This window comes from Paramisgurnus dabryanus, chromosome 21, assembly GCF_030506205.2.
Source record: "Paramisgurnus dabryanus chromosome 21, PD_genome_1.1, whole genome shotgun sequence".
NCBI classification, from domain to species: Eukaryota; Metazoa; Chordata; class Actinopteri; order Cypriniformes; family Cobitidae; genus Paramisgurnus; species Paramisgurnus dabryanus.
Genome location: NC_133357.1, coordinates 25,218,393 through 25,245,537, shown reverse-complemented (window position 1 = coordinate 25,245,537; position 27,145 = coordinate 25,218,393). Strand labels below are relative to the sequence as shown.

General features: G+C 41.9%; 1 protein-coding gene across 2 annotated transcripts in view; it reads left to right on the top strand.

Annotated features, from left to right (window-relative positions):
• Positions 1-17,397, top strand: part of tulp1a (TUB like protein 1a) — a 45,465-nt gene extending 28,068 nt beyond the window's left edge. For both annotated transcript variants that reach the window (XM_065286393.2, XM_065286396.2), the window contains 12 exons: positions 3,871-4,003; positions 4,205-4,297; positions 5,163-5,276; positions 9,125-9,235; positions 9,646-9,819; positions 9,978-10,054; positions 10,155-10,316; positions 13,105-13,217; positions 13,292-13,400; positions 13,479-13,577; positions 15,866-16,037; positions 16,943-17,397. In XM_065286393.2, coding sequence (XP_065142465.1) covers positions 3,871-4,003; positions 4,205-4,297; positions 5,163-5,276; positions 9,125-9,235; positions 9,646-9,819; positions 9,978-10,054; positions 10,155-10,316; positions 13,105-13,217; positions 13,292-13,400; positions 13,479-13,577; positions 15,866-16,037; positions 16,943-17,076 — 1,491 coding nt within the window. In that variant the 3' untranslated portion in view covers positions 17,077-17,397. The remainder of the gene's footprint in view (positions 1-3,870; positions 4,004-4,204; positions 4,298-5,162; positions 5,277-9,124; positions 9,236-9,645; positions 9,820-9,977; positions 10,055-10,154; positions 10,317-13,104; positions 13,218-13,291; positions 13,401-13,478; positions 13,578-15,865; positions 16,038-16,942) is intronic.
• Positions 17,398-27,145: the final 9,748 nt, after the last annotated feature.

Here is a 27,145-nt window from a genome sequence, read left to right as displayed (position 1 = left end):
AGGAGTTTTGAAATTTTGGTGACCTAGTGATTTTGAGCAATGCCTCTGCAGAAAGAGATCTTACAGGAGGTTTGGACAGCAGATGTGTAAGTGCTTCTCTCTTTTGCTACCTTATACATAACATCATCAATCTATTGTCTGCTTTGTTAATTGCATTAATTATTTATTCATCTCTTAGCCTTCATAATGATCACTTTGAAAGGTCAATGCAGGTGAGTTATGTATTTGTATGCTTACTGTATCTGTGAATATTATTTTTTGTAAGTTTGCATAATGTTAATGCTAGATAGGTGAATGGCCATGTCATTTTTGTTCATTGAATGGTTGTGTAAGTAGATGGTACGTTCCTCTCTGTGTTGTTTTGGTTGCTTCTTGGGCAGATGGACTTTGTCTTGAATCCTATTATCATCTTCTCCAGACTGAACTAGCTTTTATAATCGCCCTCTCGACACACATTTCAGCTCCTTCTGCTCTCTTACATGGACCTATATCTTTTTGGCTGATCTGAGATCATCTCAGTAAATATGTCTGCAGAGAAGGTATGGGGATATATTGATATTTTCTGACATTCACTTTAAAGCTGGGATGAGATTCTAGAACAGCAATGTCTGAAATTTGATACCATGATTGTTTCAGGAAGTTATAAAGTATGAAACCAATTCTGTGTAAAAGATCTTTAATGCTTGCTTTTATACCAAAGCACTTCATAGCTAAATATAGTGTGTTAGTTAGCCGGGTAAGGTATACAGTCTTCTGAATAGCATAATGGTCTTCTGGTTGTGAGGAGAATTATGTAAGGAATAATGTATAGCAGGTTGTTATCGCAGAAATAAGCCCGAAAGTGAAGGCAAGCAAGCAAGTTTATTTATATAGCACTTTTTTAGACAACAGCCATTGCTCCAAAGTGCTTTACAATGCCACACGCTGTGACGTCAACTCCACATTCCCTATATGGTCTCTTTTCCTAGTTCCTGTTAAAAACCTAGCCGCAGCATTCTGCACTGCATGCGGGCTAAGGCAGTTTGGGGAAGTCGTATATATAACGAATTACAATAATCTAGCCTTGATGAGATAAAGGAGTGAACCACAATTTCCAAATCCTTTCTGCATAGAAAGTGGTTTACTTTGGCAATCGATCTCGGGTTAAAAAAGCTACCTCTAACAACAGCCCCAATCTGTTTGTTGAAGTTTAGGGATGAGTCCATTATTACCCCTAAACTTCTAACGTTGTCCTCAAGCTTCAAAGACAGGGAGGGTGATGTGTTAAGGCGGAACCAACCATCAAAATCTCAGTTTTGCTCTCATTTAATTGGAGAAAGTTATTAGAATGCCAGAGCTTTACTTCACTAAAACATTCCTGTACTTTTTGAAGAGACCATGTTTTTCTAAGCTCACAGGAAAATAAAACATCAGTAAACGATCATCAGTATAGCAGTGGTATGCAATACTGTACTTACGAAAAATAGAGCTTAGAGGAAGCATATACAAAGAGAACCGCAACGGTCCTAAGATCGACCCCTGAGGAACACCCCAAACTAAAGGTGCAAATGTTGAAAAAAAGGTCTCAAATTCACTACAACTGTCCTGCCCTTTAAACACGACACAAACCACTGGAGGGCTGTACCCTGGACACCAACCCAACATTCCAGACGGTTTAAAAGAGTCTCATGGTCAATTGTGTCAAACGCAGCGCTCAGATCTAATAAAGCAAGAACAACATGCGAGTCCAACGATAATGGTATATCATTAGTAACCTTAAGCAAAGCTGATTCTGTGCTGTAACGGGTCCTAAAACCCAACTGGAATGTGTATCTGAGATATCAAAAGAATTCTGAGTAAAGCTGTGTGTAGACCACTTTCTCTAAAATCTTGGAAATAAAAGTCAATTTTGAAATCAGTCTATAGTTATTTTCTACTGTTTGATCTAAATTCGTTTTTTTAACAGGGGCTGAAGAATTGCATGTTTAAAACTGTTTGGTACTACTCAACTGACCAAAGAGCTGTTGATTATAGCTTTTAGGCTAGAACTCACAGTAGGAAAAACTTTTTTAAAAAGATGTGTTGAGAGAACATCCAGTGTACAGCTACCTACAATGTCGGCCAGCTGTGATGATGAGACTGGATCAAAGTTCGAGTAATGGTTAGATCGTGCTGGATTAGTTAATAGAAGTGGATGTGATGGTATAATGGCACTTCTAATATTCACGATTTTTTTAACAAAAAACATTAACAATTCTTCGCACTTCTCTTGTGTAGAATCTCTCATAAACTTACTTGAGGGATTTAAAACAAAATCAATTGTATCAAAAATTGCTTTTGGCCGATTAATGTTACCTGAGATTATTTTTGAAAAAATTTTTTTTTTGCCTCTTTTACTGCCTTCTGATAATTAGCCAGGCATTCCTTTAGCAGAGATGGGCTCAGGGGTGGTTCATTTGTGCTCAATGCGGATTGCATAAACCCCATTCACACAGACCTCTGGTCCCAGAAAATACCCGTAAAATTGCCAGACAAGCGTCTGTGTGAACAAAAACTCGTTCCGTTAATCTTCTGGGATCGTTGCCGGAAAGTGGACCTAGTAAGATACACGGGTAACCCTCTGTGTGAACATGAAGCCGCAAGAATGCAGTAATGGGCGTGTCGAAGTGTCATCACGCATGCGTCATCATCACAACACAAGTTATGGTTCAGCTCCTTACAACGAGAGATAACATGCATATAAACATTCACCACGAGAAATGTTGCAAACTAGATTGAAGCAGTTATCAGGAAATGATATATGAGATGCATAAACAATGACGCACGTGCCGTAGTGAGGACGCGCGTGTCATGGCAACATGAAGTTGGTTCAACTCTTTAAAATCAGGGATTTACAACATTCACTACGAGAAATGTCAGCAAACTGGACTGAAGCAGATATCAGGTAAGTTAGCTCATTACTTACTGCGTTGAAACGGAGATCATTCAGCAGCATAAAAGAATATCGCGTCACGTGCTCATTTGAGCTATAATAAACGAAAATACCCTCATGTCATCCCAACAATATCGTTCAGCTCCTCAAAATGCGGGTTTTAAATGCATATAAACAATCACGATGAGAAATGTCTGAAAACTGTATCAAAGCAGAAATCAGGGAGCTTGTCAAATATCCACTCTGAAGCTGAGATCATTCACCAGCATAGAACTGTGCGTTCACGCGCTCCTTTGTAGTCTTATCATAAACAAAAATGCACGCGAGTTGTTTCTGGAGAGAGAAATAATATATAATATGCAAACTTCAGACGCTGCGTAGAAGAGAGGGCGGGACTTTCAACAGGTCGCGTGTCTTTCCGGGATCGTCACATGCCGGGTAAACTTGGAAGTGTAAATGAAAAAAAATCTAACTATTCCGGAAAAATCCAGGATGCAATTTACGTGTATTTTACGGAATTTCTGTGTGAAAAGGGCTATAGTGTGATCGCAAATTGCGCGGTTTAAAAGGAGAGACATCAATTGCGTGACCATTCACCTTTATCTGCCTTTGTATAAACCTTCTAATGCGCACAACAGTCAGTGTTACATGAATGTCCGAGCTGTGCACCAACAGATCAACAATATGATGCATGTGAGAGGGCTGTGTGACATCGTGCCCCAAACAACGCAAAATTAAAAAGCACCGACTTAACACTACGATGGGCTCTAGTGTTAAGCAATCACATCCTAATGACGAAAGCGTGCCCGGGCTCGGATCGGCCGAGAACAGTGTTAGTGTGTGCTTCTGGGGGAGTAGGGAGTTGGGACACGTGTTTGGGCATGGTTCGGTCAGGTTAGCTCTAATATGAGTGCGCTCCAACACACCATGTAAATGCAATTTACCGTTCTTATCAACAGCTCATGCAGAAGCCAAAAAAGAAGCCGGTGGTGGATTCTGGAAAGGACAGTGGACCGGAGGCAAAACCAAAAACAAGCAAAACTAAAAAGAGTAAAGAGCTGTCAGGCGAGGAGGAGATTACACGCTCCAAAAGTTAGTCTCACACAGACATACAACCATACAGAGAATGGCTGTCAATCATGCTGTATTCAGACTATTAGGGCAATAAAGAAATGATTCCACACTTGTATTAGCAATGTAAACTGTAAAAAAGATATTGCTCCAGGCGCTGCTTTAATTGACACATTTTTTTTTGCAGTGGTGCAATAATACACAGTTTGTTTTGCCCCCTAGAAGACAGCACAATGGCAAAGAAAAAGAAAAAAGACGACGCAGAAGAAAAAAACACTAGGAAGAAGCCAAAAAGTAGCTCTAAAAAGAAGAATGGTAAGATCTGATTTTTGCAGTAGGTCTTAACTCAGTGCCAGCCTTTTTTGTGATTTTCACAAAAGTTTCACAAAATGTCTTCCAGGAAAATTTTCTACTAAAAATATATAAACATACAAATGAAAGAACAGACCTTCTGCTTTCAAACAAATAATAATCAAAGAAAGCGGGAAAAAAGCGTTTTATCTCACTACTCACTACTGCGCAGGACTTGTCCCAGAAAACTCAAGACCCAAGATGTCAGCGCCAGTGTTAAAGCCCCCAACCTAAATTTTTTTTTTAAATGTGTTTCTATCAGAAAATGAGTTGCCAGTGTGTGTGCTAAACATTCTGTTATCGTACAAATCCATCTATTCTTTTTTATGTAATCTCATTTGAACCGCAACAATCTGACAAAACAGGCTGTTGGGGATCCCCTATCAATGTGATGTCACATTGATTACTCCCCACCCATGACCGCTCACAGACTCCGCCTTATGAGCGCATAGTTCAACCTTCTGCAAAAGACACATGTTTTGATGTAGTCCAAAGCACACGTGTAAGCGTTCTACCCTTTACTTTACATATGGGGAGGGGGACAGAAGCATTCTTTACATTTAAAGACACACACACAAAAACAGCACGTTTTCATTGCAGCCACAAATCATATAATGAAAGATCTGTGGTGTATTTTAAGCTGAAACTTTACGCACACATTCTGGGTTTACCAGAGACTATTTTTATATTGAAGAAGGTTAGCAGCCCTTTAAGAACATAAATATTTTGTTCTTCAAATCCATCGTGGGCATAGAGCAAGTAAATTCTGATTTCATATTGACAGTGCCTTGCATTCAAACGATTCTTCAATATTCATTTCTTTGATCAGATTGTGAAAATGAAGATGAGGATGATGATGAGACCCTACCGAAGACCACAAAGAAAAAATCCCCCAAAGAGATCCCCCCTGCTGGCACCAAAGAAAAGAAATCAAAAACCAAAGGTCAGTTTAGCGTATTCACCCGTAAATGCTAACAAGCAGGGACAAGCAGGGTCATTTTGACTTTTGTTTAGATAGCTTCAACGGTTAATTCGCATTTATGTTACATTGAACTTACAATGCAATGAACTTACAGATCGTAGTGGAGTCTGGGGTTGTTTTTCACATACAGAGTATTTTCGGTTCCAGAAACAGTTGTTTATTCACTCTGAGCAAAACACTTTAGGCCTCGTATCAGAGGAAACCAATGGACAATGGCTTTAGTGTGTGTGACTCCTAATGTCGTTATGGACACATGCATGGAGTTTGCCGCTCAGGAAGAGGATTAGCAGTAAACCCCGTGAGCTAAAAAGATTAGCCAGACAATACAAGAGAGCCGTCTTAAAGATTGCAACTCAGATTTATTTACGATTTGAAGTGGGGCGCTTTAACTCTCAACTGAAGTGCATTTAACTTTTGTTGTTTTAGTTAGGGTTTCAGGTTTTGTTTTGGGGAGGGGGGTTGTCTTTTAAAGTCTCAACCTCATTTTTTGCCTTGATGAAAACAGATGAGCCCCTCAGGGTTGTGTTATTAGGCCAGTCAGATAAAAAGAGAAACTACTTAAACAAATGCAAAACAAAGTCCAGTGTTCAAATACATACTGTAGGCATACTTCAGGAGTTCCCAAACTTTTCATTTAACTTTAATCTCAGGACCCACCACAATATTTTAAAATGAAAATGTGGGGAAAACACACATTTGTTCTCTTTTAGAGGAGAGTAGTTCTAATTTTTCTTGTGATTTTATGATTGAAATACATGGTTGAAAAAAGGTAGAAAAAAGGTTGAAAAAACGTACAAAAGCTGTCACTGGGATGGAACCCTTCAAAAGGTCTTAATATGTACTATTTAGGTACAAATATGTACATTTGAAGTCCCAACATGCACCCTTTGCGGCACTAATAAACTAATATGTATGTACTTTTTGAAAGGGTACTGCCCCGGTAACAGCTTTTGTTTGTTTTTTTCTGAGAGAGTGTAAGTTTACTTGTAATACCAATATACTTAGTTATATTAAAATCTTTGTCATCTGTTTTGTATCATCCACCGCCACAGCTGAGTGACTTTGCTTTTCCAACCATATCTCACTGTGTGACCCACAAGTGGATCCTGACCCACAGTTTAAAAACCACGGCTTTTGGTGAAAAAAATCTTCGCATGTTTTTTTTTTAGGGTGCACAGGTCTTACTAAACCCTAAAAACATTTAGGCAGGTGTAAATGAAAATGATGATTCAGAACCCTGAATGAATTTTTTAAACCAACTTATGGCTCTCTGATCTTTCTTTTGACATTCACATTGAAAACCCTCTGGATGTTGTTATGGAGCTTCTACACACTGAGCCATGACTTGCAAACTGAAAGACACTGCTTAACTAGAAGCTGTGGTGATTATCTGAAGCTCAATGGCACACCTGAATAACCTCAGGGATGTTCGTGGAACTGGTCCTGACTTGACTTTCACACAAAGATTCTGAGCTAAATACCCCATGAACTCGAAATCGGCTTCAATGAGTCATATTTCAAGTCAAACAGAGGGAAATTTACTAAACTCACACAACTTTCACATGGGGGTTTTTACCACGAAATCCAGCATTTGATTTTTTTATCCACTTTAAAGGTGCTAAATGTGCTGAAGTAGCATCTTTGGGTACAAACATCTCAGCTATATGTATTCTTTAACCTTAAGGACCTTTTGTGTACCTATTGGGGTGTTTTTCTGGACAGGGATTAGTTTAAGCCAGGACTAGGCCTTGGTTTAATTGTGAAATATAACTAGTTTTAACAGACATGCCTTACTAAAAAAATTACTTGTGTGCATTTTGAGGCAAAACAAAGGGCACTGATGTATTTTAAGATATGTCAGTGCAAGTTGTTTTCAGTTTGGACAGCTCTTACATTTATTTTTGTCTAGGACTAGTCTAATCCCTGTCTGGGAAACCGCCCCATTATGTTTTGTACCCCCAATGCTGCGTTCAGACCAGCCGCGGTAGAAGCGTCAAGCACAAGTGATTTCAATGTTAAGTCAATGTGAAGACGCGTTGATGCGCATCTGAAGGTCTCATGGCGCGAATCCGGCGCGTAGACATTTCCGCCTCATTTGCGCGTCTAGTTCACGCGAAAGTCGCAAATTGACCGTTGCCACAGCAAACACGTTTGAAAAATGTGAACTTTGGAGGAAAAACGCACTGCGTTAACCAATCAGAGGCTTGCTCTATTAGTGACGTGATTACAGAAAGCAAGCGGAGTCGCAGAAGCCCCTTCCATGACTCAAATTTCCGCGTGAATGTCTTGATGACTAGAATTTAACACACTGCTTTCACGCGCAAATGAAACGAGTAAACTGAAAATGTTCAAGCGGCAAACTAGACAGGGTAGATGCGATTTTGACGCCTCAAACGCGGCTGGTGTGAACCGATGGTAATGCTGCGGTCAGACTAGCAACGATAGAGGCGTCAAGCTTGAGTGATTTCAATGTTAAGTCAATGTGAAGAAGTGTTGACACGCGTCTGGAGGTCTCGCGGCGTGAATGAGGCGTTTAGTGGGGCGCGGTAGACACATTTCCGCCTCATTTGCGCGTCTAGTTCGGCGGATGGCGCGAATTGAGCGTTGCCGCAGCAAACGTTTGAGTTGAAAAATTTGAACTTTGGCGGAAAAATGCGCCACGTTATCCAATCAGGAGCTTGCTCTATTAGTGACATGATTACAGAAAGCGAGCAGAGTCACAGAAGCCCCTACCATGATGCAAATTTCCGAGTGAATGTCTCGATGACTAGATTTTAACGCACTGCTTTCACGCGCAAATGAAGTGAGTAAACTCAAAATGTTCAAGCGGCAAACTAGATGGGGTAGACGCGATTTTGACGCCTCAAACGCGGCTGGTGTGAACCGACGGTAATGCTGCGTTCAGACCAGCGACGGTAGAGGAGTCAAGCGTGAGTGATTTCAATGTTAAGTCAATGTGAAGACGCATTGAAGTGCATCTGGAGGTGCCGGGCTGCGAATTAGGGGTTTAGTGCGGTGCGGTAGACACGTTTCTGGCTCATTTGCGCGTCTAGTTTGGCGAATGGCGCGAATTAAGTGTTGTAGCAGCAAACGCGGGGGTTGAAAAATTTGAACTTTGGCGGAAAAACGCGCCGCGTTAACCAATCAGGAGCCTGCTCTCTTAGTGATGTGATTACAGAAAGCGAGTGGAGTCGCAGAAGCCCCTCCCATGACGCAAATTTCCACGTGAATGTCTTGATGACTAAAATTTAACGCACGGCTTTCACGCACAAATGAAGCGAGTAAACTCAAAATGTTCAAGCGGCAAACTAGACGCGGTAGGGGCGAATTTGACGCCTCAAACACAGCTGGTGTGAACCCATGGTAACATTTAACTGGTTCACAAAAGGTCCTTAAAGGTACACAATAGGTGCTTATGGTATAATATTGTACCTCCAAATCTACAAAATTTCTATGTGTTGTATACTCATAATGCTACAAAAAGGGTACCTCCTCAGCGACCAAAAAGGTATAGTTTTGTACTTATTCTGACAGTAGAGGTCTACTTCATCCTCTACAACATTAGCATTAAGATGTAACCCAGAAATGATGACATTTTGACATAAAAATACATTTCAGCATAACTTTTTGATCTTTTTTCTCTTATTACATCATTTGAATCAGTCTTTTAGTAAAAGTAAGTGGCAAAACATAGACACTGCATGCAAATAAACTAACCTAAGATCGACCACAATTCATTCATAGTTACTTCCACCCCCCACCACCCTGAGTTATTTTATTTTAAATATTTTCCATTATTTTCTCCGCAGAGGTTAAAAGTGAATCAGACAGCAAAGGAAAAACTGCGAAGCCTAAAAAGGGGTCAGCTTCTATGTTTCAGATAAACGGCGATAAACCAGACTTCATTGCAAAAAAGAAAGGTAAGGTTAATATCACATTACATCATCACATTAATCATTTTTTGATAGCAGAATTGTTACACCAGGTAATGTAAAAACTTCCAACACCAAGTTAAGGATGAAGTGTGTCATTTTCTTATCCCAAAATCTCCTGTGAAAAACATTGCCCTGTTTGTTTGGGAATTTTGACCATGCATCCCAGCACTGGATCTAACAATGTCCTAAGTTTTGGGAGGGACTATCTGTTTGTCTGACCAATGGCCACCGAGGGAGTGTCCAGGAAATCTGTTTAAATGGTGCTGATAGCGTTACAGAAATGAACACTTCATCTTTATGTAGTGTAACAGTATGCATGCTTGAAATTATTGTCAGTTGTGTTTCTTTATTTCTAAATAGTAAAATCAACTAAAACTTGTAAATTGTTGCTTTAGCCTCCAAGTCTGGGAGTGAAGAGAGTGAACCAGAGACTAAATCCAGCAAGAGCAACAAGAAATTGACGCCCAACTCTGCCTCCATGTTTCAGACTGGAGGGGAGAAAGAAAAAGACAAGAAAAAAGATAAGAATAGCAGTAACAAGGAAAAAGAGAAGAATAACAAGAAAAAGCGTGAGTGAACACAATGTCATTATACTGTATGAAACAACCACAATTAATGCCAGGGGTCATATGTGTTTGTTTAGGTGATTTTCAAATGTCAACATTGGCTTTCAGACATCATGCACCCCGCCTTTAAGATGCATTTCTTATGCCTGTCATTTTCACAGCCAAATCTGATGAAAGTGAGGAAGAGAATTCAGAAGTGACCAAAAAGAAAAAAGGCAAAGGAAAGAAAAATAAAAAGGTAAGACTCGTGTGAAATCACTGAGGATGATGTGAATTATTTGAATTATGTTGCGCTAAATGCAAAATATCAACTCTTTGCCTTTGGGCATTTGGAGCAGAGGCCTCCATCTCCAGAGATTGAGTTTGATGACCTTGAGGAGTTTGTTCTTCAACCTGCACCTCAAAGTATCACCGTCAAGTGCAAAGTGACACGGGACAAGCGGGGCATGGACAGAGGCTTCTACCCTACCTACTACCTCCATTTGGACAATGACAAAAAGGTGAGTGTCAAACTGAACCTAAGATATTTCCCCTAATAGAGCTGACTGTGTTTGGATGTCATTCAAGTAACATATACAGATCATACCTTAGAAAAAATGAACCCCTTTCTATACACTGTAAAAAAATTCCGTAGAAATTGCAGCTGGGTTGCCGGTAATTTACCGTAGATTTAAATTTATGTTTTTAACTGGCAACATTTTGTTCAAAGTTAAATGAACATTAAACATTTACAAGTCTTTGTCTTTATAGAGTAAAACAAAAAAAACAGCATCAAGCAAAACATTCTGGGAAACAAAATCTGAAGCAAAAAACAGAAAAAGGTTGATGATGATTTCTGGTTCCCATAATGCTTTGCATAGGGTTGTTATTGTATAGTTTTATTCTGTAAAGATAAAGACTTGTTAATATTTAAAATTGATTGAACTTTGAGCAAATTCTTGCCAGTAAATTACATAAATGTAAATCTACGGTAAATTACCGGCAACCCAGCTGCAATAACATTGAAATTTCTACGGATTTTTTTTACAGTGTAATCTACATTAAGATACACTCTCAGAAATAAAGGTACAAAACTGTACCTTTTCTGTCACTGAGGCTGTACCCTTTCAAAAAGTACAGCTTTGCACCTAAGGATTTCAATTTAGTACCTCAGAAGTACATACTGGGACCAAAGAGAGCTTATTAGTATCTCAAAAATACATATTAGTATCTCAAAGGTACATATTGGTACTAAATGTTTACATATCTGTTCCTAATGGTCCATACAATTACCTTCTTAAAGGGTGCTGCCCCACTGACAGCTAGGGTACATATTTTGACTTTTTTCTAACAATGTAGGTCCTAAAGGTACGGTAATCTACCCAAAATTGTATTCTGTTTTTTATTCATGTAAAGGTACCAAACAGAAACTTAGGGTAAAGCCCCAGTGACAGAAAAGGTACAGTTTTGTACCTTTATTTCTGACAGTGTACAGCAATTTTTGTACATACTGGTCGGTAGTGGACAACTGGGGCGAAAGTAAGGTGGGACTATAGTTACAAAGTAATTTTCTTCGAGCCCTAATAACATTTGCATCCCAAACTATGACAGCATCTTTAGCATGCAACCCTTGACAGAGATGACAAATATTACGTTTTTTCATCACGGTTTTGCGCGTGTAGGTCCAGAAAGCTGTTTTCAACCATGATAAGTAAATTCCTAAAGCTGACATTTTTTTCTTATAAAGCGTTGTGTTTCTGGTTTAATGTGTTAAAGTACTGATCAATCTACAGGCTATTTAGTTCTCTAACACATCCTGAAGTTTTTCAAAATAAAAATTAATCGGGTTTAAAGGAACAGTATGTAAGAAATTTATATCAATTAATCATTAAATGGCCCTGAAATGTCACTAGACATTAAAAAATCATTTTCATTTCAAATACTTACATCACTCACAAAAGCGGTCCGGCCAGGATATTGTCATTTAAAAAGTGGAGTTGCAGCCCTCAACTGATGTTTATGTTGTCGTTTAGCATATTGGCCACCAGCTGTGTGATTGCAGTACCAGTTTTAGCCACAAGTTTTGTGATTGCAATACCAGTTTTGGCCACAATCCTACATACTGTTCCTTTAAATTTCAGGAGTTCATGTCGGTACGAAAGTAACACCTGTTACTTTTGACCAGCTGCTAATACTGTAATATTATTCTAATTTGGTTTCATTTATTTTTCAGTGTTCGTATTGTTGAAAAAATAATAATTCTCAACAAATCAAGTTTGTACTGTCAGGTTGCTTTTGAAACATTTGATGAAACTGAAATGTAAAATTGAAATGTAATTTAATTATTTTTTGCAAAGATAAACAACGAACTATGTTTGCAGTTACATATTAAAGGCTTTCTAAGCGAATTGGTTTGTTGATTTTTGAAATGTGTTTTCAAACAAACTGAGCGTAGTTAACTCCTCCCCCTCCCTTCCGTGCTTTCACGAACACGCCCAAACCCAACCCCCAAATCCTGCTTGGCGTTTATTGGCTGGAACACTTTGTTTTGTTTTGTGGTGCAGGTTTGGCCACTGTGTTTATATTGAAGTTTGTAGAGCCTGGGCTGTCTACAGAGATCGCGTTTTTTTTACAGTTTGATATATATATATACTACACACATTAATGTATAAATTTAAGAAAAAAATGTATTTATAATTTTTAAAGATTATACATATAAAAATTCTAATAAATAAATATATGTTATTGTTTCTAAATACATACATATGTATTTTTTTATTCAAAATAATTACACACAGTGCACACATATATCAAAAAAACTTTTATTTTGAATGTGATTAAAATGCAATTAATCTTTTGACAAGCTTAATATTTACTAAAAACAAGTGTAACACAAACATCTATCTTTTTTCTTGTGTTACTTTTGACCCACCTGTGTGTTGCTTTTGTCTCAGCTGACAGGGTCAAAAGTAACAATGCGCTACTTATATTCAAAGTAAAATTATACTGAAGTCGTTCACATTTGATCAAAATTCCACCTGGTATTGCGTTACAGCAAAAATGTCTAAAGTCTGTCTAAAACATTATCTTTTACAATTATGTTTTTCTGAAAAGTGGTACTTTATCCCTGCCCTCCCCTACCACCCCAGTGACAAAAGGTAAAATGTTTGTACCTTTCTTCTGAGAGTGTAGTGAACAGGAGTGTAGTGAAGTAATATTTTGGAGCATATTCCTAATCTTGATTTGTATCATGATTTCAATAATAAAGCCGTTTTTGATGCCCCTTGGCCTTTCACACCTGTCCTACAGGTCTTTCTATTGGCTGGTCGAAAAAGAAAGAAGTGTGCAACGTCAAATTATCTGATCTCCATAGATGCCACTGACCTGTCGAGGGGTGGTAATAATTTTATTGGAAAGTTAAGGTAATGTTTGTCTGTTTAAATGTAAAAAGTATGTTTATGTCTGCTTGATGTGAAACTATACTTTCATTATTTAGGTCGAATCTCATGGGTACCAAGTTCACAGTGTTTGACAACGGTCTCAACCCTGAACGCGCCCTCAGGGACATGTCCAATGCTCGGCAAGAGCTAGCTGCTATTATTTATGTGAGTGCTCACTTTAATCAATTCCACATTCGTTTTCCCGGAGTTTTGCAAGTCTAATGCTGGTGTTTCTTTTTGTAGGAAACAAATGTCTTGGGGTTTAAAGGGCCCAGAAAAATGACTGTGATTATACCAGGTATGGATGAAGACAACGAACGTGTGCCAATACGTCCAGAAACGGTGAGATCAGTTGCTAACTTATTACTTTTATTTGAGCTGTGGCATATAACAACACAAGGAAATTTCACATGTAAAAGGGATTTTTTTCGACACTTTTTTTCAACGGCCCGTCATAAATCAGCCCGTCATCAATTCCGTACTTACGCATCCGTCCCGTCATCAATTCCTTACTTGCGCATCAATTGCCAACAAAACACAGACATTTGATGCAGTTTTACTTACCGCCTGCGACTTATGACCCAGTTGGGACCGCCCCATTTCAACGAAATCCAGCATTAAACAAACAAGCAAAACTCTGCTGCTACCCTGAATAAACAAACTATATTCATTGTTTCCATAAGGCTGTCTTACTTGGAAAGCTGAACAAGGCTTTCTTCTCCTTACATTTAAAAACACACTTCTTCTTTCGTGCCATTGTAGATTCTTGATAGAAAACGAATTTGTCGCGTGCAGTGATGCCTGTGATTTCTAATCGACGGAACAATGCTAATGAGCATCCTTGCTCTCACTCTGATTGACATGTGGGCGTGCCTTTCTGGGGAAAGTGCCCCTAAAAGCAATATAGGGTCACTGATACTTAACCGGTACCCATGTTAAAAAAAAAAAAACTTTCTGAAACTTGCAGAAAAGAGGAGGCGTGAGTTTGGCCCAGAAATACTCTCATGCTCAACTACTATTTTGACACTTTGCATTTTTTTAGCATGGATTACAACTTTTTAACTGTGTTAACTCTTTCCCCTCCACCGTTTTAAAAAAAGTTGCCAACCAGAGCCAGCATTTTTCATGATTTTCAAATTAAAGTTTAATGCTTTCCAGAAAATATTTTTCTTTAAATATATAAACATACAATATAACAAATGAAAAAACAGACCCTCTGCTTTCAAAAAAATTTATAAAAAAACATTTCATCCTACCTTCATTAATTCTCTTTTCATTACCTTTCAAATATGGGTAGGTTTCTTCAAAAACACAAAATTTTGGGCAAAAAGCCGAGATAATTCAATTTTTGCGAAGGACTTTTGCAAACATACACAGAGTGGTATAAGTTGTGGAAGTGCATCCTGGTAAATAATGGTGGTATTGCAGAAAGCCGGAAATTCTCATCATTGGCAGGGAAGCATTTTCTCTTAATTGACAAGATAACTCGTCAATGGCGGGGAAAGAGTTAATAAGTCACAATACATGAACTAGCAAAAAAAAAAAACACTTCAATTAGTAACTTCAAGTTACACCAATTCCTATTTTTTGTGGTAGGACCAGGAAAAATTTTGGCAAGGCAAGTAAAAATCTGAACCATGGGCTAGCACAATTTTTTTTAATGTTGAGCCCTGTATCTCAAAACTTCGCAACCTGAATCAATGTCTACATAAACTGCATTCTAACTGAAATGGATACAAAACATTCTGTGATTGACTTATCCATGAAAGACATTATTTGAAAAAAAAAAATATCTCCACAGAGACACCATCATTGTAAATTAACAAGGAGTAAAAGTTGTGCTTAATGGAAATTTCAGATTTATCAAACACTTCAATAAAACAGGTCAACATTATACTGAAACAGTTAAAGATCCTCTTATGACAAAACTTCTACCTTCTTTTAGGAACAAGTAACGATATGGTGAGCTGTTGCATGCTTAAAGCGTAACTGAACCCTAAACCAACTTTTTTTAGTTAATGATCTGTAAGAATGGGGTTTTATTAGTGCTGTTCATTGAATGTAGGAAGTTTTTTGACATTTGGATATAAAGTGTTTCAATACTGGTGTAAAAACGTCTGAGTGCTGCCCTCTTCAGGTTGGAAGGTGGTTACTGCAGTTGAATTTTCCTATTGGATGTTGGGTCCAAAAAATGCCTCGTGACGTAAGCAGGTTCAAGCTCACCACGCCCTTTGTTACGATCTCACCACACACTTAGTTCGTCCCCTATATCACCGTTGGGATCTGCCCACTTTTCTTGCATTTTTCAAATATTGCCAGTGGGTGGAGTCACGCTCTGACCAGGAGTTTAGTTACGCTTTAAATTACAAATGCATTACATGTAGCAAATAAATGTAATCCAGCGATTTTACTATACACTTACTATACACAAAAATGCTGGGGTTTTTTAACCAAGGTTTGGGTCAAAATTTTTTTTGGCTAAATTAACCCAGAAAGTGTTTATATTTGACCCAACAATGGGTTAAAACAACCCATATTTACATATTATGTATATTGTATGAGATTAATCTAGATTAATCTATGCCCAGCCCTAATTAAAACTCATCCATGCACTATTATTTTACTTTTAGGAAAATGACAATCTGCTTGCATGCTACCACAATAGACAGATGGACAACCTGATTGAACTTCACAACAAAACTCCTGTTTGGAATGATGACACCGCCTCATATGTGCTCAACTTCTCTGGTCGGGTCACGCAGGCCTCTGTCAAAAACTTTCAGATCGTCCACACCAAAGACAGTAAGTCATACAGGTTATATTGACAATGCGGTCAGTTTTACTTGTAATAAAGGTTACAGCATTTTAATAAAATAAAATGGTATTTCATAAATATCCTGCTCATTTTTATACCGTGGCCGATAAGTGCAAAACAAAACAATAAATCCAAAATCAATCCCTAAAAAAATGTGTTAATGGAATTGTTACTGGTGATTGGACAACTAGATGCTGAAAATCTCACACACTACTTGCTTCACTAAAGCTTTACTTATTCTATTTTTTGTAATTAAAAAATACAGTACATAGCTAAACTATCGCTAGCTAGCCTATAATAATACCTGCAACCAGAGGTTGGGTTAGACTTTGGGTGCGTCCGGAAGCTCAAAAATGCTGGAAGGCATCAAGGCACCTTCGAATCCAATGTTTGGTTTATTTCCTGACTCCTGAGATATCTTCATCATCTTGTCCCACAATTCTATGCGTGGGTGTGTGTGGGAATTTGAATGTCCCAATCCCAAATATGAACTGTAGAATAATGGCTAAATTTGAACCCACAGTAAGGGCAATACATGTATTTACACATATTTACACACTGTGCTACCAGCTGTACTTTCGGTGTATCTTGATTGACAGAGGTGTTGTCCAGTCAGCAGTAACCTTTGCATTCTTTTCCGGTTTGTCATTGTGTTTTCTGATTTGTTATTTTGCCACTTGATTTGTTATGGTTTTTTTGACTGGCCATTTTGTTTTTAGATTTGCCTTTGTGTTTTTAATTTATTGTTTTGATTTTAGATTTTATTTTTAGATTTTATTTTTTGCACTTCTCAGCCATTGTATTTTTACAAAATGTTGACAATAAATGAAGTTTTTCCTATAGTCTTCCTAAGTTTCTTTATGATTATAAAGTAAAATATTCTGATTTGCAGATAGTTACATTGTGATGCAGTTTGGAAGACTAGCTGATGATGTTTTTACTCTGGACTATAAGTACCCCATGTGTGCGGTACAGGCCTTTGCTATCGCCCTCTCCAGCTTTGATAGCAAACTGGCGTGCGAATGAAAACAAAGCACAAAGTCCTATCAATGCACAATAACCTCATCATTGGGATACAAGATGATGAAAAGCCACCACCATTATTTGCAGACATTGGGACATTTTCATGACTTTCAGTGTGCCTGAATGAGACTGGGACTCCAATGAAGTTGATACAGAAGTTTGTGCATTTCATGTGATGTTTTTATTCAGGATTAATTAAAAAATGATAAATTTAAAGTTTTTATAGCATTTTTTTAAACATGTAACATGCAAATAGGCTAGTTTTATGCAAATATTAGATAATAGCTCAGATGTTTGGGCATTTTCATTGTTTTATATATATATATATATATATATATATATATATATATATATATATATATATATATTTCTGTGCTTGCCATGTTTTTAAGTGATTTCTATCCATTCTCCAAACCTGCCGGTCCTCTGCAGGGGCCTGAAGCCTGTCCGAGCATCTCAGACACAGGCAGAGTACACCCTGGATAGAGGGCCAGTCTATCAGGGTATAATCTTAAGTGATTTGTTCATTGATACTTTTATGTACCAGACATCAGAAAATCAAATGTTGATGTCTTTATTTTGTTTATAAGAATGCATATTAATTAGGTTAAAAGATGACCAGACACCCTTAAAAAATTTAATGTTACAGGTTTAGCTGTTAGCCTCATTGACCTTTCAAATTAAATAACTTTAATATTCTTTAATGTCTTTAATATCATATTATGAGCTTAAAAACACATGCAATGAATGATAACCAGAAACAACACCTAAATCGAATACTGCATAAGCCAAAACTGTCCTTAGGGTGGCGCTGTTTCAACAGAGCTTTAAAGACTTTCTCTCTTTTATTAATCATTGTATAACTATTAGTGTAGTTCTAGTTTTGATTACCGTGGGGTTATCTCCATATTCACCTAAAAAAACTGCATGATTGCCTGACAAACATCATGATCAAAGAATTTGGCAACCCTTACTGCGGTACATTATAGCAGTGGTTCTCAAACTGGGGCCTGCAAGATGATGCCAGGGGGGCCCCAGTTTTATATTTTATAAAATAAATTTTTCATCATTTCTGTGTACAGTAATTAAACCTCAGAAAAATAAGGCTACTAACCAACAGCAATATGTTGTACAATTTAAAATGTTTTGTTACATTCAAATGTCAAGTTTTATGTCAAAAATTGTCTTAGGGGGGCAACAGAGCGATGCACCACACACAAAAGGGGCTGCATGCCAAAAAAGTTTGAGAACCACAGCATTATATATGCGATATGAGATATAAGGAGCAATTTCGGACACAACCAATGTTTGACCAGTGTTGGATGAGGTGGGAGTGGGGGGCATTGGGAAACTTGTTTGGAGACAGTTGCTGTGTCTGAAATTGTTTACTCATTCGCACATTCCCTGTATAGCATATGACATGAGTCCATGCAATCAAGCAGTGATGTAAATACCATGATGCGGCAAATATTGCAGACAAACATTAACCTTATTAACATCAGTGAGATAAAATAATATTTGTGTGGCTTTATGCATTATGCTGTATAGTAAAACGATAAAGTCCATTATCTGAATGTTCATTTGTCACGTTTATTTGTTAACAATCGTTCATTATGTTTATTCAATAAATATTTTATAATATTTAAATATAGAAAAAGAATAAAACACTGAATATATAATAATATATATAAAGTGTGTGTAGACAACATTTTCATGGGTCCGGTGCCTGAAACATGGGAAATAGAGAGCTGCCTGTCCTGGTAACCTCTGAGTTGGCCTACAAAAATACATCATCCGTGTGGCACTTTATAAAGATTGAAAGAGATCTCCAAAGTTTGGTGGTGATGATGATGTTCAGCGACTGTGTTGCATAGCTAGTAACAGGTTGCATGCTCCTGAAGCCATACAGTTGTAGGCCATATATTTGGTCTCATTTAAAAATAAAAGTAGATCACTAGTACACCCTTAGATTGTAACCTTTTACTGGTATGTGGAAGACACATCAATTCTTTATTGGAATACATGACCCACAATTCTTTGCGTCACTGCCTTACTGTACCATTGTTTTTTTTTTTTGTTGTGTAGTAACTATGTTTTTTGATGTATCAATTACTATTAGCAAAACAATGGTTTTACTACAGTAACCATGTTTTTTTTTGGGGGGGGGGTTAACTGTAAAACCATGGTTTATTTTTGGAAGAGTGTAAACAGTTAATTTACCCCAGACCCTGGTATTAAGATGTGTTTTGGTTGTTTGGATCACACAAGTGGACAAGAGTGGTTTGTTCATACCTGGTGTTTTAATTCGTCACTTTTGCCCACTTTTGACTGATTCTGTCCTGATTACTTTAACGCAGGCGTCTCCAACATTTATGTGAGCAAGGGCTAGCAGATATTTTATTTTATTTGTTTATCATTGTTTAAAGTATAAACAAACAATAAAGAATCCAAGCTCATATTAAAAATATGTAATAAATATGAAATTTAAGGTTATTAATAGAATGTGCTTTGGCAGGCAACTCACAGACCCACGGGCACCATGTTGGAGACCACTGCTTGGTATATGGACGAGTCGTTAAAACACGAGCGGGAGAAATTAAGGGATTAAGTTGATGCGTACTACCAGTGGCGTAGCAAGTCAGTCCCGGGCCCATATGCAAAAAAAATGTATGGGCCCCTTTAAGCCAAAGCCCCCCCCCAACCTTGCCCGTTGGCACTGTTGACTGTGGCGCGCATGTCTGTTAACAACATATACTTTTTATAAGGTAGTCAAATATTTTTACTTTACTTTTTTACTTTAAAGGGTAGAATTAAATAAAGAAAAACTTCTCCGCCTTCTCTTTTCTCTTTAAGGCCCCACTTTTAGGTTTATATTTGTCCATCCTTAATGTTCATGTAGATAGCCGCTATAGTAACCTCTCACACTTTGTTTTCTTTTTTTTTTTGGCGCGGCGATGGGTCATGTACAAAATTATGGCGTAGTAGTCTACAGCAGCCATGGCGTGCAAAAAAATTAAATAAACGCAAACAAGAAATGACGGAGATATTAGACATTACGGAGAAATAAGAAATTACTACACATGATGTGCATACAAAAATATATTTATTGCGGCCACAAATAAAAAAAAAATTGTATTAAAAGCTGGGACGGACCCAGGGCCTGGCCCCCTATTGGCCTGGGCCCATTTGCACGTGCATACCCTCAATGCCCAGACGCTACGCCACTGCGTACTACTATTATATCATAGTCGAACACATTCGACGGCATGAGCATCTACACCACAAAGTAATCCAGTCGAAAGCTTTTACGACTACCTCTCTGGTCAAAAGTGGATGAGCTCAAAACTTTTTACACCCCGTTTACGTGTATTTAGTGCCTTCCACTTGTGATCTGATTCACCAAAATCCATAACGTTAAGTGTAAAAAACTTCTGATGTAATAAATGAAATGAAAATAAATGAAGGAAAATGTTTGTTAAAACTTCTCAAACTGTAAATAAACTCTTCAAATTCCTCTTGTGCAAAAATTTTCATTAAATTTGGTACCGTTAATGTAGATTTTTTTTGTTTTAACTAAATGTTATTTTAAAGTGCACCTATTTCATTTCTAAAAACTGTTATTTTGTGTATTTGGTATAATACAATGTGTTCGCGTGGTTTATGGTTAAAAAACACATTATTGTCCACATACCGTACATTTGTGTAGCTTCAGATATACTGTCTTCCTGAAACGCACTAATTCTGTACAAAGCTCATCGATCTAAAAAGCGCTGTGTCCATGATTGGCCAACTAATCTGTACATTGTGATTGGCCTGAATATTTGACATCAGCCGAAAATGTGGCGCTCCTTACCATGTTTAAAAGATTCAGTCGCAATGCTGACAAGAGTTAAAGCAACACTATGTAGTTCCCTTTCAGTCGGTCACTACGACGTCACGTCGTGACCGACGAATTGGGAACTCGCTTAGAGAGACCAATCTGCTTCGAATACTACTAAAACGCCAATGAACTTGGCATTGAGATATTTGCATAATGCTGGCGCCGCCCCGCCAGGTGCGTATATAAGCAGCAGGTGCAAATGAGGAAATTAGCTTTTTATCGCTTCGAAAGCCGGCAGTATCTGCTACTGAGAAGCTACTCTACTCTGGTGGGATTCGATTGCTGAAGTTGGTTGGACTAGCAGTACCACAGCGGACGCTTCGCTTAATTCCACGACTCTACATCTTTATTTTGTTTTGAGTTTAGTGTGTGCGTTGCCTTCCTGTGCGCTCATCAACTAAGCATCTGAGTGAATTTCCCTAAAAGAGTGATACGAGAGAGCTTTGTGCCTTGTTAAAGGCAGCCACTCTCTCGTATATCCGGACATCAGCGTCCTTTTCAGGATGGCTTTTCGTCCGTGCGATCTTGGGTGCGGCAAATACATGGGTCCGAAGGACGGTCACGAGCGTTGTCTTTCGTGTTTGGGCATCGAGCACGCAGAGGCAGCGTTCGCTGGGGGTAAGTGTTCTCACTGCGAGAACATGTCCCTTGTGGATTTGCGCAGACGGTTGTCTTTCCTCCGGGAAAAACGCAACCCTCGTCATGCGAGTGCTGAACGCCGCCACGGTGCGGCTGTGAAGCTCTCAAAAGACGACCTGCGCATCACTGTGCTGAGCCGAGCGGGGGATTCGTCCTCAGGCTCTCAGCCTCCTCATCCACAGCCGGTTGATGTGCCGATGGAGACTTCAGCGTCGTGTTCTACGATGTCTCTAGAATCCATCGTGCCGCCCTCCGGGTCCACCGACGCCGCAGCATCCGAGGGTGGGCCTCCTCCCCCTGACGTGGACCCCGACGCCCTTCCTCCCTCTGGTCGGGTTGGGACGCCGGAGTTCGATCCAGAGATGGTGGCCGTGCTCGCTCGAGCGGCGGAGACCGTAGGGTTAGAGTGGGTTCCCCCCCCTCAGCCCGAGCCGTCCCGCCTGGATGATTGGTTCTTTGGAGCTGCCCGGGTTTCACAACCCTCTCCACCGGTGCCTTTCTTCCCCGAGGTGCACGAGGAGCTGACTAGAACCTGGAAGTCGCCGTTTTCCACGAGATTACGGCCGTTTCAGCCCTCCCCCCTCACCTCCCTCACCAGCGGAGCCGCTAAGGGTTATACGGGGATCCCTCCCGTGGAGCGTGCTGTCGCGATGCAGCTGTGTCCGGCACACGCTCCCTCTTGGAAGGACCGCCCAACCCTCCCCTCTCGTGCCTGCAGACAGTCCTCCGGTTTAACGGGCGCTGCCCACCAGGCATGTGGAGAGGCGGCCTCAGCCCTGCACGCAATGGCGTTGCTGCAGGTTCACCAAGCCAAAGCCTTGAGGGATCTGCACGAGGGAGGACACGACTCGCCTGTCCTTTCGGAGCTCCGGGCTGCCACTGACCTGGCTCTTCGCGCTACGAAGGTGACAGCGCAGGCGATTGGTCGTGCCATGTCCACGATGGTGGTCCAGGAACGCCACTTATGGCTATGTCTGGCTGACATGTCGGAAGCGGACAAGAACAAGTTCTTGGACGCTCCAGTGTCACAGGCTGGCCTCTTCGGTGAGTCGGTGGAGTCTTTTGCCCAGCAGTTCTCCGCCGCCCAGAAGCAGACAGAGGCGATCGCACAGATCATGCCCCGGCGCAAGCGACCTGCATCTCCCCCCCAGCGCCGGCGGGCCCGTCTGCTCCTCGCCGAGGGCGCCCTGCGGCGGCTGCCTCCGCCCCCCCCACTAGAACATCTTCCAGGCCACGGAGGGGGAACAGCCGTCGACAGCCCGCCCCGCCCGCCCCACCCGCTTCCCGTGGTAAACGGAAGACGAAGCGGCCCTGAGACGGGCGACCTGGATTGGGATGGGATCACTCTACGGGAGACGGTGATGGCATCGCTCCCTCCACCGGTAGAGGGCCGGGTGGAGAATCTTTGGTTTCCTTTTGTTTCTGTTCCGCCGGCTTTTCAGCCGGCACCCACAAAACCACAAAAAGAGTGCATTCCTATTCCTTCTCCAGGTCTTCAGAGGATCGAGAGAGATGTGAGCGGGCATTCACATGCTCTTCCTCCCTCTCCTCTATCGCCAGCGGGTGTTCTGAGGAGTTCCAGCTCTCCGCTGAGGAGACGGGACCACCAGCACCCTCCTCGGAGTCTGTGCTCTCCGCTGAGGAGACCAGACGACCGTCACCCTCAGTGGGCTCAGGTCAGTGTCACACACACACATACTGTAGATACTTATGCTGTCTCAGCAGACGTACCGGCAGTACCACCTGTCCCGCTCAGCCGCCCCACCGCGGGTACCCCGACAGTGCCGTTAATTCCCCTCGTACGGTCCCTGGGGGCGTGGCTTCAGCTTCCCAGCCCGTCTCGTTGGGTTTTACGCACTGTTCGCCTCGGTTACGAAATTCAATTCATCCGGCACACACCCAAATTCTCGGGCATTCGTTTCACCACGGTGAAAGCGTCCGATGCACACGTACTGCGTGCAGAGGTCGAAGTCCTGTTGGCGAAGGACGCGATCGAGCCGGTCCCTCCAACCGAGATGAGATCGGGCTTCTACAGCCCATATTTTATAGTACCCAAAAAAGGCGGTGGGTTGCGACCGATCTTGGATTTGCGCGTTCTGAACAAATCTCTGCAGAAGAGGTCCTTCAGGATGATAACACCGAAGCAAATATTCAATTCAATTCGCCCCCAAGATTGGTTTGCGGCAATAGACCTGAAAGACGCGTACTTTCATGTGTCCATAATCCCTCGTCACAGACCGTTTCTCCGGTTTGCGTTCGAGGGACGGGCATACCAGTACAAAGTTTTACCGTTCGGGCTATCCCTCTCTCCCCGTGTGTTCACGAAAGTAGTGGAGGCGGCGTTAAAACCCCTCAGAGAGAGCGGCGTTTGCATATTGGCTTACCTCGACGATTGGCTTATAATAGCGCATTCTCGACGGACGCTGTGCGAGCACAGAGATTTAACGCTTCGGCATCTCGCCCGTTTGGGTCTTCGGGTCAACTGGGAAAAGAGCAAACTCTGCCCCACGCAGAGGATCTCTTTTCTCGGGATGGAACTGGACTCGATCGATTTATCGGCGCGTTTGACAGAAGAGCGCGTCCAGTCAATTCTGACTTGCCTCGGTTCATTCCGAGGGAAGAATGCGGTCCCGCTGAAACAATTTCAGAAGCTCCTGGGGCATATGGCTGCAGCAGCGGCCGTGACACCGCTCGGACTGCTCCATATGAGACCGCTTCAGCGTTGGCTTCACGATCGAGTCCCGAGGAGAGCGTGGCGCGCCGGCATCCATCGTGTAACCATTACACCTGCGTGTCGCCTAACATTCCCCCCGTGGTCGGACCCCGCGTTTCTCAGGTCCGGTGTGTCCATGAGACAGATCGCTCAGCATGCTGTTGTACACACAGATGCGTCCGACACGGGCTGGGGTGCCACGTACGACGAGCTTACAGCTTCAGGGGTGTGGACAGCACCCCAGTTGCACTGGCATATCAATTGCCGAGAGTTGTGGGCAGTATATCTGGGACTCGTACGCTTCGCTACGGAGCTGCGAGGGAAGGATGTACTAGTACGCACCGACAACACTGCGACCGTTGCGTATATCAACCGTCAAGGCGGTTTGCGCTCCCGTCACCTGTCGCATCTCGCTCGTCATCTCCTCCTTTGGAGTCAGAAGCATCTGAGGTCCCTTCGTGCCATTCACATTCCGGGCTCGCTCAATACAGCAGCGGACGCGCTTTCTCGAGCGGCGCGCCCCGGCGAATGGCGACTCCACCCCCAGACGGTCCAGCTAATTTGGAAGAAGTTCGGTCGTGCGCAGATAGATCTGTTTGCGTCGCCGGACGATACCCACTGTCGCCTATTTTATTCACTAACCGAGGGCAGCCTCGGCGTGGACGCATTGGCACACAGCTGGCCTCGGGGGATGCGCAAATACGCATTCCCCCCAGTGAGCTTAATGGCACAGACACTGTGCAAGGTCAGGCAGGACGAGGAGAACCTTTTACTGATCGCCCCATATTGGACGAGCAAGAATTGGTTTCCAGAGTTAATGCTCCTCGCGACAGCCCCTCCCTGGCGGATTCCCCTGAGGAAGGACCTTCTTTCTCAAGGAGGGGGCACATTATGGCACCCGCGCCCCGACCTGTGGGATCTCCATGTGTGGTCGTTGAGCGCGCGCAAGGTTTAAGTGATTTACCGCAAGCGGTATCTAACACAATCAACGCGGCACGAGCTCCGTCTACGAGACGGGCTTACGCGTTTAAATGGAACCTTTTCGTCACCTGGTGCTCTTCGCAACGCGAGGACCCCAGAGAATGCCCTATTAACACCGTGCTTTTATATCTTCAACATAGGTTAGACGGTAGGCTGTCACCCTCCACCATTAAAGTTGATTTCGCTGCTATTTCTGCTCATCACTCACTTATTAACGGCAGAACAGTTGGCCAGCATGATTTGGTTGTTAGATTTCTAAGAGGCGCTCGTAGGCTAAACCCCTCGCGCCCTCCTTCTATTCCTCCCTGGGACCTGTCCATGGTGCTGAAAGCCCTGCAGGCCCCCCCGTTCGAGCCTTTGCAGTCTGTGAGTCTGAAGCTTTTATCAATGAAAGCTCTGACCCTGCTAGCATTGGCCTCAGTGAAGAGAGTAGGGGATTTACATGCATTCTCTGTTGACGACTCGTGCCTTCAGTTTGGTCCTGCTGCCTCAAGTGTAACATTGAGGCCCAGACCAGGTTACGTGCCCAAAGTTCCCACTACTCCTTTCAGAGATCAAGTGGTGAGCTTGCAAGCGCTGCCTCCGGAGGACGCAGACCCAACCATGGCTTTGTTGTGCCCCGTACGCGCACTGCGACTCTACGTGGATCGCACGCAAAGCCTCAGGACCTCAGACCAGCTCTTTGTTTGTTATGGTGGCCAGCAGAAAGGGAAAGCTGTCACTAAGCAGAGGATGTCTCATTGGATAGTTGATACTATCGCCCTGGCTTATAATCTTCAGGGTATTCCTTGCCCCTTTAATTTGAGAGCGCACTCCACACGGAGCGTTGCCTCATCTTGGGCTCTAGCTCGTGGTTCCTCGCTAACAGACATCTGTAGAGCTGCTGGTTGGGCGACACCTAATACGTTCATTAGATTTTACAGTGTTCGTATTGAGCCTGTATCCTCTCGTGTTCTTTCCTCACCAGGGGGAGCACGGAGAACAGTCTCACAGGTCGGCTTGCAGCCTCCATCTGATGCTTCATAACTGTATCAGTATGGAAGGCCTTCAGAACAAAAATGCGTAATGGTTTGAATTGTTCTTCCTCCGCTGCCTTGGCAGCCTTTGTTGCGGAGCATTGGCTGTCAGCCTTCACTAGCTGCATCCTCGCGAACCTACGTGTTGGCTCGGGCTCCACATTGTGTCCCACCGGGTTCCTTTGTGAGTATTTTCCGTGGGGTTAATCCTACTAGCCCACGTTTCCCTTAGCAGAGCACTGCTTTGCTTACACAGCCACGGCTGTCATTTTTACCTCAACTACGGTTGACTTTCGCCCACCATTAACCCTTAAGACGGGTGGTGGCTTCCGCAGCGTTCCTATCCCGCTCAGGTAGGGCGCTTCCCAGTCGCTGGCACTTCTGTGGGGTTAAAGGAACATCTAGTGCCCGGCCTTCTGCCTTAAAACCTAATTCTCCTTATCCTTAAGTGGAACCGGAGGGCTTTACGCAGACACTGGAAGAGGTCAGCCCCTAGTGGCGTTTTGATAGGGATTCCCAATTCGTCGGTCACGACGTGACGTCGTAGTGACCGACTGAAAGGGAACGTCTCGGTTACGGATGTAACCCTCGTTCCCTGAAGGAGGGAACGGAGACGTCACGTCCCGTCGCCACAGGTGCTGCCACCTGCTGTTACGGCCGGTCACACTTTCCGGCTTTCTCAGCGAAAAAGAAGCTAATTTCCTCATTTGCACCTGCTGCTTATATACGCACCTGGCGGGGCGGCGCCAGCATTATGCAAATATCTCAATGCCAAGTTCATTGGCGTTTTAGTAGTATTCGAAGCAGATTGGTCTCTCTAAGCGAGTTCCCAATTCGTCGGTC